This window comes from Daucus carota, chromosome 9 (assembly GCF_001625215.2).
Source record: "Daucus carota subsp. sativus chromosome 9, DH1 v3.0, whole genome shotgun sequence".
Taxonomy (NCBI): domain Eukaryota; kingdom Viridiplantae; phylum Streptophyta; class Magnoliopsida; order Apiales; family Apiaceae; genus Daucus; species Daucus carota.
The window spans coordinates 32,094,013-32,113,445 of NC_030389.2; the positions used below are offsets into that span (position 1 = coordinate 32,094,013).

At 37.7% G+C, this 19,433-nt stretch overlaps 3 protein-coding genes across 3 annotated transcripts; all 3 read left to right on the plus strand.

The window, feature by feature from the left end:
* The first annotated feature begins 7,274 nt into the window (after nt 1-7,274).
* LOC108201433 (uncharacterized) lies at nt 7,275-8,225 on the plus strand. Its single transcript, XM_017369716.2, has one exon. It carries the CDS (start codon nt 7,642-7,644, stop codon nt 8,107-8,109), a length of 468 nt encoding a protein of 155 aa, XP_017225205.2. The 5' UTR covers nt 7,275-7,641; the 3' UTR covers nt 8,110-8,225.
* A 2,677-nt stretch (nt 8,226-10,902) lies between these two features.
* Nucleotides 10,903-16,890, plus strand: LOC108201430 (receptor-like protein 1). Its single transcript, XM_017369713.2, has 3 exons — nt 10,903-13,314; nt 14,185-14,253; nt 14,557-16,890. Exons 1-3 carry the CDS (start codon nt 10,903-10,905, stop codon nt 16,888-16,890), a joined length of 4,815 nt encoding a protein of 1,604 aa, XP_017225202.2.
* A 581-nt stretch (nt 16,891-17,471) lies between these two features.
* On the plus strand, nt 17,472-18,815 carry LOC108201429 (receptor-like protein 46). Its single transcript, XM_017369712.1, has one exon. It carries the CDS (start codon nt 17,472-17,474, stop codon nt 18,813-18,815), a length of 1,344 nt encoding a protein of 447 aa, XP_017225201.1.
* The last annotated feature ends 618 nt before the right edge of the window (nt 18,816-19,433 follow it).

Sequence of the window (19,433 nt, forward strand, 5' to 3'; positions counted from 1 at the left end):
AGAGTATCCCTCAGCGACATCCTCTATCTCCACACGTTCAACTACAGGGATCCCCCCACCCAACGCAATCTGTTTCACCCAAGACCCATCAAGAAAATCAGCATTAAGATGTTGACCTTCAACATCTTTCCCAGATCCGGACATTATTTCTTGAAAAATATCCCCACGAATGGCAACGGGTGCTCCTGAGAAGAAATGTAACCAGCTTGTTATAGTGATGAAGCAAAAGTAACAAAAACAAGCAACTAAAACAGAATAGAAATCTCAATTTGCATACTAAACTGAAATAAAGATGGAGTACTGGACAAGATAATACTAGAAGGAAAATACAAAAGAAGGATTGCTAAACATCAGATTTTCCAAGATGCTCTCCCATGTGAAAACTCCAGCTTTTAAGCTCCCTGCTGGACACTTGGCTTAATTTTATTGGCTGCTTTTCTTCAACCGTTAGGCACATGATCCCAAGTTGATGCTTCTGTTAATAATCAAAACGACTCCGTATTGTCTGTTCCTTTATATTCCTACTCCTTTGACCTTGACTCTTACCACAATAATATTTAGTTGTTTACAAATGTCTCTCTCTCAAAAAAATCCTTGTCCTCAGGAATCAATGTTCGGGTTGAACTCTGGGTATTGCTGCATGACTGTGCGAGCATCCTCCCATGTTGCATCTTCAGGAATAGCATTTGACCATTGCACAAGTGATTGACCACTGTCGCGTTGCTCCTCTTAATACTCCCCCTCTGCAGCACCTTGACCGGATATGCTAAAAACTGACCTTTATGTCCCAAGTGTGGCAGACTTGTAGTTGCTGTAAAGTGTGACCCAATTTTTTTCTTCAGAAGGCTAATATGGAATACTGGATGGACCTTGCTTCCTTCAGGCAATTTAAATCTATATGCCACCTCTCCTCTCTTTTCTGTCACTTGATACGGCCCAAAATATTTATGCGCTAACTTCATGTTTTTCCTCACGGCCACTGATAATTGTCTGTAGGGTCGTAGTCTTAGAAACACCCAATCTCCTACTTCCAGGGTTGCTTCCCTCCTCTTCTTGTCAGCAAACTGTTTGTATTTATTCTGGCAAACAACAATAGATTCCTTCAAAAACTGGTTCATAGCTTCCCTTTGAACTTGGAATTCTTTGACAACACCAACAACAGAAGTACTAGCAGGTTTCAAGAACATTTGTCGGGGTTGTACGCCATACAAGGCTTCAAACGGAGTCATCTTAATAGCACTGTGATAACTGCAGTTATACCACCATTCCGCTAACGCTAACCACTTAGCCCATTTGTGAGGCCTGTGACTCGTCATGGCTCTCAAGTAGTGCTCCACGCACCTGTTTAATCGTTCCGTTTGTCCATCACTTGAGGGTGGTAGGAGGTGCTAATGTTAAGTTTCATACCAACTAATTTAAACAACTCCTTCCAGAAGTGGCTTGTAAATAGTTTATCTCGGTCAGTTACAATGGAGTTGGGTAGCCCATGCAATTTATAAATGTTATCAAGAAACACCTGAGCTACTGTTGTTGCTGTAAAAGGATGAGCCAATGCAATAAAGTGACCTACTTTTGTCATACGGTCGATAACCACCATAATGTAGTTCTTATCCCCAGATTGAGGTAGTCCCTCAATGAAATCCATAGAGATTTCTTGCCATATTTGTTCCGAAATTGGAAGGGGCTGCAGTAACCCTCCTGGAAATTTGTTACCCGTTTTCAGGCGCTGACAGAGATCACAACTTTTGATATATTCGATTACCTCATCTTTCATCTTAGGCCAAAAGAAAAATTGCGACAATTTCTTAATAGTGGCCTCTTGTCCAGAATGTCCTCCGATAGGTTCATCATGCAGTTCTTTAATCAAGTCTTTCTTGAGAGTTCCGGCATTTCCCACATAAATTCTCCCATTTACTCGGAGGAGGCCTTGAGTGTACTCATATTGCGCGTACGCCGTTTCACCAGTAACAACCCCTTTCGTGATCTCTTGAGTCGATTTATCCCCACAATAACTGTCCAAGACTTCTTGTGTCCATCCCGGTTTCAACTGAGATATTGCAGAAATCTCTCCTGTGTTTACTTCTCCTGGTAATCTAGAGAGCGCGTCTGCGACTCGGTTCTCTGTACCCTTCTTATACACTATCTCATAATCTAACCCCAGTAGTTTAGCCAACCATTTTTGTTGCAGGAGAGTGGACAACCTCTGCTCAAGTAAGTATTTCAGGCACTGGTGGTCAGTTTTTATAACAAAATGATGTCCTTGTAAATATGCATACCATTTTTGAGTGGCAAGTACTATCGATAGCAGTTCTTTTTCATAAGTGGACAGACCTTGATGCTTTGACGATAATCCTTTGCTCATGAATGCTATGGGTCTTCCTCGTTGCATCAAAAGCGCACCTACCCCCAAGGCACTAGCATCTGTTTCTAGAATAAAGGGAATGGTGTAATCTGGTAAAGCTAGCACTGGAGTGGAGATCATGGCTGTTTTGAGTTGTTCAAACGCTTTCGTAGCTTCTACTCCCCATGTAAATGCACCCTTTCTCAGCAAACTTGTCAAGGGTCGACTGATTTCCCCATATCCTTTAACGAACCGTCGATAATACCCTGTCGACCCAAGAAACCCTCTAAGTTGCTTAATACTAGTGGGAATAGGCCAATTCTTCATTGCAGCCACTTTGTCTGGGTCAGTGGACACCCCTTCTGCCGAAATTATGTGTCCCAAGTACTCAAGTTGTTGCTTCCCAATAACGCACTTGCTTTCTTTCGCATATAACTCGTGTTGCTTCATTAATTCTAACACAGCCCTGAGATGCACCTTATGTTCTGATAATGTCTTGTTGTAAACAAGAATATCATCAAAAAAAACTAGAACACTTTTCCTCAAGAAGGCCTGAAACACTGAATTCATAAGTGACTGAAAACTGGCCGGGGCATTTGTGAGCCCAAACGGCATCACCTTGAATTCGTAGAGTCCTTGATGTGTTCTGAAAGTAGTTTTATGTATGTCCTCCGGTGCCACTCTGATCTGGTGATACCCGAATCTTATATCCAGTTTTGTAAACCAGCTTGCACCATTAAGCTCATCCAACAATTCATCTATCAACGGAATTGGATATTTGTTCTTTATTGTTATCTCATTCAACTTCCTGTAATCAACGCAGAGTCTCCAGCTCCCATCCTTCTTTTTCACCAGTATTATAGGCGAAGCATATGGACTGCAACTTTCTTGTATAATGCATGTCTTAAGCATGTCTTTAATCTGCCTCTCGATTTCTGTTTTCTGTATATATGGCACTCGGTAACCTCTCTGATTTACAGGTTGGCTACCTTTGTAAGAGTGGTATTTTGTGGTTGCACCTTCTAACTGGAGGGAGGCCATTTGGTTCGGCAAAAACTCCCTTGAAGTCCTGCACAATTTGTTGTAATTCAGGATGCACAGTGGTGTTTTTCTTTACCGAGCTTTCCTTTTTGCTTGCTGTCATCATACATATGTAACCTTGGGCTAAGCCTTTTGAATTTCTGAGCATTTTAAATAACCATTTTCCATTAATGGCTGATATTTCCCCGGTTTGTTTTTCACCTTGTAAGTCGATCCTTCGACCATCTTTGCATAAGGAGACTTTCAATGAGCAGAAGTCAAAGGTGATTGGATTGTGAATTTTAAGCCACTCAACTCCCAAAATCACGTTAGAACCTCCCAAAGGAAACACTCTTAAATCATGGTTGAATGTGTGACCTTGAATCAGCACTTGTAAATTCTTGCAAATGAAGTCTACCACAACTTTTGACCCATCTGCAACATGGACCAATAATGGGGCGTCTACTTCGGCTACTGCTCCCATTTGTTTTATAATTCCGGCATCAATGAAAGAATGTGTTGAGCCACTATCAATTAATATATTCACCCTCTTGCCCTTGATGCTACCTTGTAGCTGGATGGTGCTGGCTGATTGGTTTCCAGATAACGTATTGATCGATATTTCTCTCGGGTTTGCTGGCTCTTCTAACAATTTCTCCATTTCATCTATAATGTCCTTCACCTCTTCCTCAACCTCTTCACCCATGAGTGCGTATAACTTGGCTTTACAAGCCTGTCCAGGATGATATGGGTCATCACAGTGAAAGCACTAGCCCCTCTCTCTACGTTCTAAGATTTCTTTACTACTCAAAGTAGACATGTACTTTTTAAATTCCTTGGTTCCTTTCCCAGCTGCAACAAACTTAGTACTGGTGGTTTGGGGTTCCAGTGCCATGCTAGTGGTGGAATAATGTTTGGGACTTGAGTATTTGGTGGTATGCACCACCGATTTCTGCATTTTGGATTCCTCTTATTTGGCTAAAAAGATTGCATCCACTAATATTTGTGGTCGAAACATTCCCACTGTCGTCTTAATATGGTCCTTGAGGCCACTTATGAAGCTGGACACAAAGTATTCCTCAGTAAACCCCTTGTTTCTGCCTGCAACTAGTGACCTTAACTCCTCAAATTTATCTTCATAATCGGTCACTGTGGTTAATTGACTGAGTTTGTTGAATAAGTCTTGCACATCTCTGTTTTCCGGATTTTCAAATCGTATAGTAACATCAGTCACAAAGGCCTTCCAACCCACATTAATTATGGTGGAATGGTAGAATCGAAACCAGATGCTTGCTTTGCCTTCAAAATGGAGCCCAGCCAACTTGACTTTTTTAACATCCTCTACTGTTATAAAGTCAAAATATTGCTCTGCCCTTATAACCCATCCTTTGGGGTCATTACCATCGAAGCGAGGAAACTCAATCTTGGGGTTGGGTGGAAATTATGGGAGTGGTTTGGGTTATAGTTGTGGGGACTTGGTGGTACATTATAGTTGGGAAACCCTGTAGTTGGTGTATGATACTGGTATGTATATGGGTTGTAGGGAGGAATCACGATTTGATGGTTCAGGTTAGTGGTTGGGTTTGTTGTGGTAATGTAACTGAACTGAGATTGAGTAATGGGTATGGTTGAGATGTTTGGACCCAGGGAAGAGTTAGAATGGTGAACAAATGCGGGTGTATATGTAAATTGAGGTCTTGAATGAACTCCTGTGACAAACGGAGGAGGAGGTGGTGTGTGTGGAATGGTGTACTGAATGTTGGGTGGTTGTGTGGTAAATGGATGTGAGAAGAGAGTCGAATTATTTACCTCAGATCTTTTTGCAGGACCCATTCCATTAGAGGCATCCTTTATCTCAACATCATTGGAAGCCTCTCTAGATTTGGTGAGTTGCAACCCCAAAATGAGCTGTTTGAGCTCTACAAAGCTGCTGTCCATTTTGTCCATCCTTGCTCCAAAACCCTCCATTCTTTTGTCCATCTTAACATTCATATCTGTGAATTGATGAGTGACTTCAGTCCCGGTTTTTGTCAACTCATCATTCAACTCCGATAACTTCAACTCATGGGCACCCATCCTAGTGTCAAGCTCTCTAAATCGAGTGCCCTCAGCCATGATTTAGCCAAGGAACGGTGGATCTGATACCACTTTGTAACCAGCTTGTTATAGTGAAGAAGCAAAAGTAACAAAAACAAGCAACTAAAACAGAATAGAAATCTCAATTTGCATACTAAACTGAAATAAAGATGGAGTACTGGACAAGATAATACTGGAAGGAAAATACAAAAGAAGGACTGCTATACATCAGATTTTCCAAGATGCTCTCCCATGTGACAACTCCAACTTTTAAGCTCCCTACTGGACACCTGGCTTAATTCTATTGGCTTCTTTTCTCCAACTGTTAGGCACATGATCCCAAGTTGATGCTACTGTTAATAATCAAAACGACTCCGTATTGTCTGTTATTTTATATTCCTACTCCTTTGACCTTGACTCTTACCACAATAATATTTAGCTGGTTACAAGAAAGCGCCATCCTCCAAGCGATTACCATCATGGTCAATAGGACAACGTTCGGAATCAACATTCGAACTCATAGCAACAACCGAAAATCCGAAAATAATAAGTGTTTAAATAGTAGATATAAGAAATTTAGGTAAGAGATGGGGTGGAGAGGAAGAGATTTATGCTCTGTTTGGTTGGTGGGAAAGGAATAAGATCCGGATGGAATAGAATGGCTCATTCAGCCCAGAAAAAAAATCTGTTGTTTGGTTGGGCCAAGGAATGGAATGGCCCATTCTTTGGTTCATTCCTTTCCATCGGTCAAATTTAAAACACTTTCCTGATTAAAACTGATGGATAAGCCCATTCCTTTCTCCCCCAAATTATATCAGTCACGCTCATTTTTCTCTCTCGTCGCAGCTCGTCAATTGCTCTCGTCATCGCGCTCTCCTCGCTGCTGCCCTCATCTCGCTCTCTCTCCATGGCTGCTCTCATTTCAGTCTCCATTATTGCTATCACAAGCTCTTCTTCTTCATAGGCATCATACAGTCGATTCCTCCATTTTAAACCACGGTCGATTTCTCTTACCAGGTAAAATCGATCTAGTTTTGATTTCGCATCTTGTGTGTTCATAGTTGATTTTTGGTTGTTTAGAGATGATTGTTGTTTGTTCATACATATATAAATGCAGCCTAGTTTATTGTATGTATATACGCTTTGCTATTTCGTTTCAAATCAGATTTGAATGAAATTCGAGATGTGTAAACCTGTTTGTGGTTGTTTAGAGATGTGTACAATCTGTCGAAGTTAATGTTCTGAGATTCTGAATAGAATTCGTAGAAGTTAATGTGTATTGCTCGGTATATCTTAAGTTGTGTGTATTTTGTATATATTTATGTACCTGTATGTTTGATAAATATCCTCAAAGGATCAAATCTGATCATATGCAGTATGGCACGGCTTCCACTAACTAGATACAAGTTAGCTGGTGAAATGTAAAGTTGTGAACTCTGTTTTCTCTGATAAACAACCTCTATCTGCTTAAGCCACACATCATTTGTGCATTATTCTTGTAGACTGTACTTTGTAGTTAGCTTTGCTGCTTAATAGGATTTTATTTTTGTAATTTTTTTTGGTGTGAATGCATGACTAGTAGTTTATGTCCTTAAAGCCAAAAAACATGTCTAGCGTCATGTATTATGGTATAAACTATAATCTATGTTGCTACTCTCCAGGCAATTAAACCAAGGATATATGAGATGGGTAAGACATGTTATTTTAGCTACATGATTCTAATCTGGCTTGTTCACTTGTACTTAGCTAACAAAAAGCAACATCTTTTTTTGTGGAGTTAAGCAGGAGATTTTTTTTCATGTACATCTATTTTTGCGAGGCCTTTTAGTTCTGATAAGTTCTGATATTGACTATAGGTTAAATTTTCCGGTAGCACATTTAAAACTACAAGAATGACAAATAGCAGAAGAGGTCAACTAGGATTTACTAATACACACACTAGTCATCTAATTTAATGTCAATATTCTACAAGAAGGTGTTAAATTAGTTAGAGCTGAATTGTGTAAAGGTTACAAATATAGTTTAATGGCCTGCACCTTGTTAAAAGGGTGATCAGAACTTTTAGCGGATAACTCATCTCATTGATTTATATAGTCAGCTGCCCAGAAAAAGGATTCCTAGATAATTTAACTTTGTTGTTTTATCTTAGTATCTAATTTTTATCGTAGGTTCACCCAGGATCATCTAAATGGCAGACTACATCTATGCCATGGTTCACAGAACTCTGTACTATCTTTGGAAAAGATAGAGCAACCGGAAATCTAGCAGAAAATCTTGCTGATGTTGTGGAAGAACTTAATACTGAGGCTGCAGATGAACTATCAGTCCAGGAAGCTCAACCAGTCACACATTCTGACGAGTCGACAAGCATGAAGAAAAGAAAAAGAGGAAATGCAGATGCATTGTTAGAGGCTGTCTATGCTGTTTCAGACAGGCTCGCAAATCAGTTTGAGGCTTCCACTAAACTCCTCATCGCAGCTGAAGAAGATATGCGGGAGAAAAAGAAACAACTCAATCAAGAACTTTCAAAGATTCCAGAACTCGAAGTGCTCCAGAAACTTCAAGTTGCAAAGAGAATAGCCAGTGATGAAGACTTGATGATACTATTTTTTGAAGCACCAGCCGCAGAAAAAACTGTTTTGCTGAATGCTATTCTAAACAAGGAGATTTGAGACCATATTTTGTTTATGTCATTCCTGCACTTTTTATTAACATTTGACACATTTCACCAACTATATTTGGTAACTATTTGGTAACTCCATAAAGCCAGTGTTTAATGCTTTGATAACAGTAGAAAGTTGTTATCTTTCAACTAAATATTTTAGATTTCTTTTTGTATTATTTTGGTGATATTATTTCATTTATAATTTAATTTGCTATTTCACACATGATGTTTATTTTTAAATTTAAAAAAATAATTTTTTTTTGTAAATAAATAATTTATTTTATTAAATCCATTCCATTCCTTTGACTAACCAAACAACTAAAATGAATGGAATGCTTCATTCCATTCCACCCAAAAGAATGAACCAAACAAAAGCCTTGAATGATCATTCCATTCAACCTTCTTTCCATTCTCCCACCATTCCATTCACACCTTCATTCCATTCCTACTAAAATTCATTCATCCCAACCAAACACAACCTTAGTGATCACTGCGAAATTTTTGGTCTCACATAAACCACTCATCAGACTAACAATTACATGCCATTAAATCAAATCAAAATAGATGTTAAATTTAACTTAAGTATCTATGCTTGTCTTTACATTTTATTTAAACTTTGCAGCTCTTGATTCTTTCAATTCCAGTAAAACTCGAAAGTAAATAAATCAAATACAAAAAAAAAGAGATTTTCTATTAATAAAATTAGAAAGTAAATAAATCAAATACAAAAAAAATATGACAAAAATTTTTATATTAATAACACTAGAAAGTAGTATTAAGTTTTTAATTTCAGTACAAGTCTAAAACGCCGGGTACACACACTTATATTTACTGAGGAATGAAGTGAAGTGGAATATATAGTTAGCAAAAGTAGCTGTTATTTTTTCACCTCAACTGCTACCGTAAGCTTTTTTTATTTGATTTACTGGAATGCAATCGTTAGTCTGTCAAAAATTTCGCAAAGATGCGGATGATACATTGAGCCGGAATAAATGATCCGATTGATAATTAACCCCAATATAAATATATATGGTGTCTATAGTAGGAAATGATAAGAAATTTTAAGGTAGCATCATAAATTCCATGAAATATACATGCTAAGAAATCATTTTTCCTGCAAGAGAAGTGCTTATTGTTTATATACGAGAAGTTAATTTTAAGTGAAAATTAATTTTTAATTTATGTGTTTGGATAATTTTTTGATATTTACAACTTATTGAGTATAAAATTATTAATATAATAAAAACATATTATAAATTAGGGGTCCTGTACATTTTTTGTAAAATTAAATTTCAAAAATAAAAATAAGTAACTAAAAAAATTAGAATTTTCAACTTGTCAGATTCACTTATAAGTCAGAAATTTGACTAATAAGTTCTTGACACAAACGGTACGAATAAGCTGTTTTTGATTTATAAGCTCGGAAACTTGAAAAATAAGCAAGAACAAATGGGCCCTAATAACAGGAGTCTTAATACAGGACTGATACAATCAGTGTCCAACTATCCATCAACCATTCTGAATTAAGCTTTACTTGTCGAAATCACAGCCTGGGCTGAAATTCTTGCAACATGAGAGTCATAACTATGCTACCTTCTGCCAGTTGCATATTGCAAGTGCATAATTGTACTGTTCCACTCAAAGTACTTGTCAGCATCTTGATTGCTTGGTCGACCGTCGAGCATTGCAGCTTTTCTTATCTGCAATGAGGGCCAGAGAATTATAGCGGAGATAAGATCTACTGTCAACATTATTTAAATTGTTGTGGGAATGTCCTGTAATATTGTTGTAGGAATGTCCTGTAATATTGTTGTAGGAATGTCCTGTAATGTGTTTTCTTTCCATTCTGCGTATTCTTAGGTCTCATTTGTCAAGTACCTTGTCTTCCACGACAATGAGTCAGTTGGTGAGCTGATGAAATGTTCTTGGGTATTGATTAGTTACTGCTATGCAGAGCATATATGATATAAATCTCAGTTGACTCACACGGCGACTTAAAAAATATTATCCCACTCAATATTATCATCTTAGTTACGTTGTGTTATACATATATATTAGTTACGTTATTAGCAACTCTGTAGTAAAAGACCAAAAGAAACACAACCATGAAGAGAACAGGAAGCCTGAGCAAATTAGTTGTGTCTTTCATTTTCATGCTTCACAAGTGTATATACTCTATTAAAAGAAATTTTATTTATTAATAGAGAGTGTTGATTGTATACGTATGTCCAACTTGTTCTATTAAACGGGGTTTTATTTATCAATAAAGAGTGTTGATTGTTTACGTGTGTACAACTTGGGCGGAACTGGAATGCCTGTGCCACAGGAATTATTAAGAATCTCTTAATCTTTGCTCTGGATATAAATCTTAAGAATCTCCTCTTGGTTTAATTGTTAAGATACCTTTGGTATCTTGTTGTCCGGCACTGATCCCTTTGTAAATTTAGTTCAACTCAGTAACATCGTCAGCTAGCTAAGAACAGGTCTCAAGCAAATAATATAAATATATGTCAATTATTTCTGCATAATGATGTTTGATATGGCTTCAGAGTTTTTACACAGATATCACTATCAGTGATGTTTCAGATTGTTAAAAATTGTCAAGTGTGTTATTACTAGCTTATTAATCTGTAATAAAATTAACAGATTACTAAGATCTAGTCTGTCATTCGTTATTAGAAATCCTCTCCATGTCAACTCAACATAGATGATTTTCTAACAAAGAAAATGAAAACTTATCAGCCATCTATGATATAGAATAACCAGCTCCATTTCACAAGAACAAGACAGATAAAACACAATGGCCAAGCCCCTAAGCATGATCAAACTACTTGTGCAGTTGCCTTTGATTTTCTTGCTCGTGCCTTGCTTATGTTGTCCTGCTTATCAGAAACAATTCCTTCTTCACTTCAAATCCTCCTTGCTGACCAGCTACGACACCTCAAACTCGTCGGTCTTTGGCTTGGAGTCATGGGACTCCATTTCTGACTGTTGTAAGTGGACTAGAGTTGTTTGCAGTTCTCATTCTCGGGACATAACAGCTCTATACCTTGGCGATCTCTATATCCATAATGAATACAACGCGGTGAATGTACAGATATTGGACCCCATTTATGGCATTAGATCCTTAAGGTTTCTTAATGTCTCCAACACTTATATACAAGGCGAAATTTCTGGTGAAGGGTTGGCTAATCTCACAAAACTAATTCACCTCGACATGAGTCGGAATCTTCTTAATGGCTCAATCCCACCACAACTCTTCCAGTTGTGGTTTCTGCAGAGTCTTGATTTGAGTGACAACTCATTAAAGGATGGTTTAAGTAGAGAAATTGGCAAGCTTGAAAATTTAAGGTCATTGAAGTTGGATCGGAATTCTATTGATGGTAATATCCCTGTTCAGATAGGAAATCTCACCAGATTGCAGCAATTTTCTGTCAGCCAGAACAAATTTTTGGGTCCGATTCCAGAGTCAATTCTCAATTTGAAAGGATTGGAAATATTGGACGTGAGTTATAATCATTTAGAGATGCCTATTCCGGATTGGATTGGAACCTTGTTCCACATTTCCATTTTGAAATTGAGTGGGAACAGTTTCACAGGATTAATCCCACCATCAATACGGAACTTGAGCAAATTGGAAACACTTGAGCTGGAAGATAACATGCTTTCAGGAGAAATTCCATCCTGGTTGTTTGACATTGAGAGTTTGAAGAATTTGTATCTTGGAGGAAACAAGTTCATATGGAATAACAACGTCAAAATAGTTCCCAAGTGTATGCTTTCACAACTCTCTCTCAGATCATGTAAAATTTCTGCAGACATTCCAGAATGGATTTCTACTCAAAAGAATCTTAATTTACTCGAACTGAGTGATAATCAGCTCACAGGAAACTTTCCACTTTGGATGGCAGAGATGAAAATTGAAACTCTACTACTCTCACGGAACCAACTAACTGGGTCAATACCCTTTCCCCTTTTTCAGTCTCAAAATTTATCCATATTGGATCTTTCAAGGAACAATTTTTCAGGGGAGTTGCCACAAAATATTGGTCATGCTTTAAAGATGACGGTACTGATGCTCTCTAGAAACAATTTTTCAGGGGCAATCCCGAAGTCCATTGGAGATATCACTTTTCTAATGCTACCAGACTTGTCAAGAAACAGACTCTCTGGCAAAACACTCCCGGTTTTCGGATCTTATTATGCCCCAGCATATGTTGATCTCTCCTCTAATGAACTATCTGGTGACATTCCCGTGTCACTTTTTAGTGGAACTAGTTTTCTTGCACTGGGGAAAAATAAGTTCTCTGGAAGTTTTCCTAGGACCCTCAGTGAGGCTGTAAACCTTGAATATCTTGATCTAGATGACAACAACATTACAGGTTATTTTCCAGATTATTTAATTTCACCATCATCCAGCCTTCAGGTTCTGAGTTTACGTAACAACTCACTACATGGCTCATTGCCGTCCAACTCTTTCTACAACGGAAGTAGACTCCGAATTCTTGATCTCTCAAGTAACAATCTTGATGAAAGTATCCCTTCAGAGTTGGGAAGTCTACCTGGAATGAGTGGAATCCCTTCAGCATTTTTAGTAGGCTATAGAATTGGTGAGCTAACGTTGAATTATATCGAGGCCACAGTTTCATTGTTTAGTGGCATGCACACCATTACAATCGAGATTAATGATTTAACAGTGAACTGGAAGAATGCTCTGCAAGGTCTCTCAAGTCATAATCAACATATTTATACTTTACTAGACTTGTCCAACAATAAGTTTTCAGGTGATGTTCCAGATTCATTAGGAAATCTCAAAGGACTGAAGCTACTCAACCTCTCCTACAATAAACTCTCAGGATATATACCACAAAGTTTTGGAGATCTACAAAGTATAGAGGCTCTTGACTTATCTAACAACAATATCTCTGGTACAATTCCACAATCATTTAGGAAGTTAGATCAACTATCCGTGTTAGATGTGAGTAACAACAAGCTAAGTGGTGAAATCCCGCGGGGTGGACAAATGGACAGGATGAATGATCCGAGTTATTTCGCTAACAACAGTGGACTATGTGGCATGCAGATCAGGGTGAAATGTCCAAAAGATGAGCCAACACCAAATGATGGCCAAGAAGAAGATGATGATGAAAAAGAGGCATGGTTCTTGTGGGCAGGAGTGTGGATTGGATTCCCACTAGGCTTGATTTCGTCGGTATTAACAACATTTCTTGGTGGGTATTTTGTTATAGCAACAAAAAAGTACCACTCGATTCACTACAGGCAGAGATAAATGCAGGTGTGTGATCTAGCACTTCAAGTCCTTGGATCACTATAAATATATAGCACGGTGAATAAAATACATTGTGCAGGTTTTTATCTTTGTTCTAAAATAAAAACATTGCAGCATGTAATAACATTATGAATATGAATCCAAGTAAGTTCCTTTACGCTAAGAGTTTGCCTGCAGTAAGACAGTACTTTTCATCTTGTCTTCATTGTGGTATTTCTTCATCATATCCTTGCTCAATCCATACTGTACTGTGTATTATATTTATATAGTACTCTCCGAAATATGAAAATATTAGTCGAATGAACACTTATATTCTGTTTTGAAATGCGAAGTAATTAACTCATATAATTAATCATCAAAGTCGTTGAATAATATCAAGTAGGTCACTGATGTCCACGGGATATCACTCGACTCACTAAAATAAATTAGTGATATGGGATTTCACTCGACTCACTAAAATTAGTGATATAATTTTTAATTCCTACAATTATTTCATTCCAACTATTTGAACTAGACATCTAACCCACATGTTTTAGAAGGAAGGCTAATTGCAATTCTTAATCATGTTTTTCTCCAATCTTCATCTTAAGAAATTTAGACCCACACATATTTAGTCATTATTATCTCATACTTTCTTCTTTCTTTATAAAACTCCTTTATATTTCATTCCATTCCATTATCTTCTCATTTTATTTCATCCAAGTGAACGTAACCTTAAACTGTATATATATTATTACAAGTCAAGTCAAGTGAACAGCTGCATTTACTATCTTCTATTCTGCTTATTCTTAGGTCTCATTTGTCAAGTACCTTGTCTTTCACGGCAATGAGTCACTTGGTGAGCTGATGAAATGTTCTTGGGTATTGATTAGTTGCTACTATGCAGAGCAAATATGATATAAATAATCTCAGTTGACTCACACGGCGACTTAAGAAACATTATCCCACTCAATATTATCATTTTCTTGGTAATTCATATTTTGTAACTATAAGGAGAAGAGGGAAAAATCGAACACTATGTGCTTCCCTCTGTTATAAGCAACTCTGTAGTAATAGACCAAAAGAAACACAACCATGAAGAGAACAGGAAGCCTGAGCAAATTAGTTGTGTCTTTCATTTTCATTTTCATGTTCATCCCTTGCTTATCTTGTCCTGCTCATCAGAAACAATCCCTTCTGCACTTCAAGTCCTCCTTGCTCAATGCCACCTCTGAATATTCGTTTTTGGGCGTGTTTGATGGCTTGCAGTCTTGGAACTCCACTTCTGATTGTTGTACTTGGAGTAGAGTTGTTTGCGGTTCTCATTCACGTAGCATAATAGCTCTACACCTTGACGATCTCCCTGCTCCGTATCCACCCTCTGATATTATACATTCCAAAATCTTAGAACCCATTTTTGGCATTAGATCCTTGTTGCTTCTTAATATCTCCTATAATTTGATTGAGGGGGAAATTTCAGGCGAAGGATTGGCTAATCTTACCAAACTAGTCCACCTTGACATGCGTTTGAATTTATTTAACGGCACAATTCCAGCACAACTTTTCCAGTTGAAGTTTCTGCAGTTTCTTGATTTGAGTAAAAATTCATTGAAGGGTGGTTTAAGTGAAGTTGGCAAACTTGGAAATTTGAGGACGCTGAAGCTGGAAAAGAATTTGCTTGATGGATATATTCCTGAGCACATTGGAAATCTCACAAGGTTGCAGCAGTTTTCTATCAATTACAACAAATTTGCAGGTCAGATTCCAAATTCAATTGGGAAATTGAAGGAATTGGAAAAAGTAGATTTGAGCAGGAACAGTTTCACTGGTGTAATCCCACCACCAATGCGTAATTTGAGCAAATTAAAAACACTTCTCTTGGAAGATAATATGCTTTCCGGAGAAATTCCTTATGGTGTATTTGAAATAGAGAGTCTCAAGAATTTGAATCTTGGAGGAAACAAATTAGTTTGGAATAACAATGTCAAAATAGCTCCCAAGTGTATGCTTTCTCAACTCTCTCTCAAATCATGTAAAATTTTTGCAGACATTCCGGAATGGATTTCCACTCAAAAGAATCTTGATATTCTTGATCTGAGCAACAGTGGTCTTACTGGAAAATTCCCTCTCTGGCTTGCTGAAATGGATATTAAAAGCATACTCATGTCCCGCAACAAGCTAACTGGTTCAATACCATCTCGCCTTTTTCAATCTTCGAGTTTATCGATTTTGGCTCTTTCAAAAAACAATTTTTCAGGAGAGTTGCCAGAAAATATAGGTGATGCTCATAACATCAAGGTACTTATGCTGTCTGCCACCAATTTTTCAGGGGCCATCCCAAAATCCATTGCGGATATCCCTAAACTAGTTCTATTAGACTTGTCAAGAAACAAATTCTCTGGCAACACATTCCCAGTTTTTGATCCTAATGGCTCACTTTATTATGGCGATTTCTCCTCAAATGAACTTTCAGGTGAAATTCCAGTGTCATTTTGCAAAGACACTGGTATTCTTGCACTAGGGGAAAATAAGTTTTCTGGCAGGCTGCCTAGGGGTCTAACAAATATGAATGAGCTTGAATATCTTGATCTCCATGACAACAACATCACAGGTAATTTGCCAGAATTTCTTTCCCAACTATCCAGCCTTGAAGTTCTTAGTGTACGTAACAACTCTCTACATGGCTCACTACCATCCAAGTTGTTCTCCAACGAAAGTAGCCTCCAAATTCTTGATCTCTCAAGCAACAATCTTGTTGGAAGTATCCCTTCGGAGTTAGGAAATCTAAAGGTAATGAGTGGAGGTTATATTGATTTTATAGCTCGCCAGTATATTAAGAATGAGATGGAGTTGAATTGGGTTGAAAATACGATTGCACCAATCAGTGGCATGTTCACCTTTACAATGGAGATCAATGGCCTTATGGTGAACTGGAAGAAGGCTATACAAGGTCTCTCAGGTAATAAGCGACATATCTACACTTTGCTAGACTTGTCAAATAATAAGTTATCAGGTGATATTCCGGTCTCCTTGGGACTTCTTGTGGGACTGAAGCTACTCAACATATCCAACAACAGGCTCTCGGGAAATATACCACAAAGTTTTGGGGATCTGGAGAGTATACAGGCTCTTGACTTATCTAACAACAATATCTCTGGTACAATTCCACAATCATTTAAGAAATTAAATGAACTGTCTGTGGTAGATGTGAGTAACAACAAGTTAAGTGGAATAATCCCGTGGGGTGGACAAATGGACACGATGAATGATCCAAGTTATTTTGCTAACAACAGTGGATTATGCGGCATGCAAATCAGAGTGACATGTTCAGAAGATGAGCTAAAACCAGAGGCACGCGTAGAGGGTGATGATGGTGAACAAGAATCGTGGTTCTTGTGGGGAGGAGTGTGGATCGGATATCCACTTGGTTTCATTTCTTCAATCTTGATAGCATTTTTTAGTAGGTACTTTGTTATACCAACACAGAAGTACCACTCAATCCACTATAGGTACAGATAAAAGCCAAAATGTTGTCTACTAGTACTTAAAGCAGAGGAAGTTTTTATATTTGTTCTTGAGATTAAAACAGAACAGACTTGTGATTTAATAATTGAATTTTAATAATTTGTCTTTGAAAATTCTAATACTTGCTGATTCTAGATTCTGGAAAATAATTCTGAAGACTTCAATTTATGTGCTATGATCGTTCAAGAGTATTGAAATTTATATAAACCTTTTATCGCGACAAAATTTGGTTGATTGAATTTCTCAGAACAATATAATTGACTTCTTTTGTAATACACAGTCACAGAGTAATGGATTTTGAACTTGGACTTGCATAAATTTTCAAACAATTAATGACTTAGGGGGGAAAAAATAAGAAAGTCATCGATTTAAGAACGAGTTCAGATTGTGCAGCTGAAAACTAAGACTGATCTTGTCCCATAGGTTGGACGATTATGAGCCCTGTCTTCAACGGCACTGGCCTATAACTTTGATTAATTCCTCTAAGCATTTATGTTTTTCGATAGAGTTCATGTGTTTACTTCTTATTAATAGAGCCCACTCCACGTTACGAAAGAAGGAACAGAGGCACAACAATGGCCAAGCTACTAGGCCTGATAATAATACTTGTGCCTTTCATTTGTATGATAATGCCATGCTCATCTTGTCCTGCTCATCAAAAACAATCCCTTCTGCTCTTCAAATCCTCCTTGCTCAATATCTCCAATACCTCAAACTCGTCGGTTATTGGCTTGGAGTCGTGGAACTCCAGTTCTGACTGTTGTACTTGGGATAGAGTTGTTTGTAGTTTGCATTCACGTGACGTTATAGCTCTACACCTTGACCATCTTCCTTCTGCAGTCTTCTTTCTTGCATTTCCCATATTAGACCCCATTTTTTATATCAGATCCTTAATTCTTCTTGATATCTCCTCTAATTCGATGGAAGGGCTAATTCCAATCAAGGGTTTGGCTAATCCCACTAAACTAGTTCACCTTGACATGAGTAACAATGACATTCATGGCTCAATTCCAGCTCAACTTTTTCATCTAAAATATCTGAGCTTTCTTAATATCTCATATAATCAGATATCAGGGGAAATTTCAGGCAATGGCTTGGCCAATCTCACCAGTATAGTTCACCTGGACATGAGTAACAATCACTTTGATGGTTCAATTCCAGCCCAACTTTTCCACTTGAGGCTTCTGCGGTTTCTTAATTTAAGTGATAATTCATTAAAGGGCGGTCTAAGTACTGAAATTGGAAACCTTGGAAATTTGAGGACATTAAAGTTGGATGGGAATTCTCTTTTTGGAAATATTCCTTTACAGATTGGTAATCTGACAAAGTTGCAGTATTTTTCAATAAGCCTGAATGAACTTTCTGGTGGGATTCCAGATTCAATCTTCACTCTGAAGAGACTAGAAGGATTGGATTTAAGTAGTAATTATTTACGGATGCAGATTCCTAGTCATATTGGAAACTTGTCATGCATTTCCACTTTGGCATTAAGCAAGAACAGCTTCACAGGTGCAATCCCAACATCTATACGAAATTTGAGCAAATTAGAAACACTTCAACTGGAAGACAATATGCTTGGTGGAGAAATACCCTCCTGGTTGTTTGACATGGAGAGTCTGAAGAATTTGTTTCTAGGAGGAAACAAGATAAATTGGAATAATATTGTCAAAATAGTTCCAAAGTGCATGCTTTCTAGACTCTCTCTCAGATCAAGTCAAATTTCCGGAGACATTCCTGAATGGATTTCCACTCAAAAGAATCTCGGCATTTTTGAACTGAGTTATAATCAGCTCACAGGAATATTTCCACTTTGGCTTGCTGAGTTGGAAGTTGGAAATCTGCTACTGTCAAATAACGAGCTTAGTGGTGCAATCCCATCTCGCCTTTTTCACTCAGAGTTTATTAGTTTTGGCAAATAATATTGGTGAAGCTAAGGAGATATCAGTTCTTATGCTTTCTGGGAACAATTTATCAGGGCCAGTCCTAGAATCCATTGGAGATATGCATCAACTATTGCTACTGGACTTGTCAAGAAACAATTTATCAGGGCCTGTCCCAGTTTTTGATCCTGATGGTTTTCTGATGTATGTTGATCTCTCTTCTAACAAACTATCAGGTGATGTTCCCTCATCATTTGGAATATCTATGATTGTTCTTGCGCTAGGGAAAAATAAGTTCTCTGGCAACTTGCCTCGGAATCTGACAAATATGAAATATATTTACATGGTTCATTACAATCTAACTAATTCTCCAACCAGAGTGCACTCCGAATTCTTGATCTTTCAAATAACAATCTTGTTGGAAGTATCCCTTTAGACTTGGGAAACGTAGTATCAATGACTGGAATCTTTGATAGATATTATATTTCCATACGTACTAATGGAATACAGCTTAACTCTAGCATTTCCATTTTTATGCACTCTAGAGTTTGGATAAACATGTGCTTCTCTTTACTAATATCAACTCCACTCTACAAAATTAACTAAAACACAACAATGGCCAAGCCACTAAGTTTGATAAAATTTGTGCATTTCATC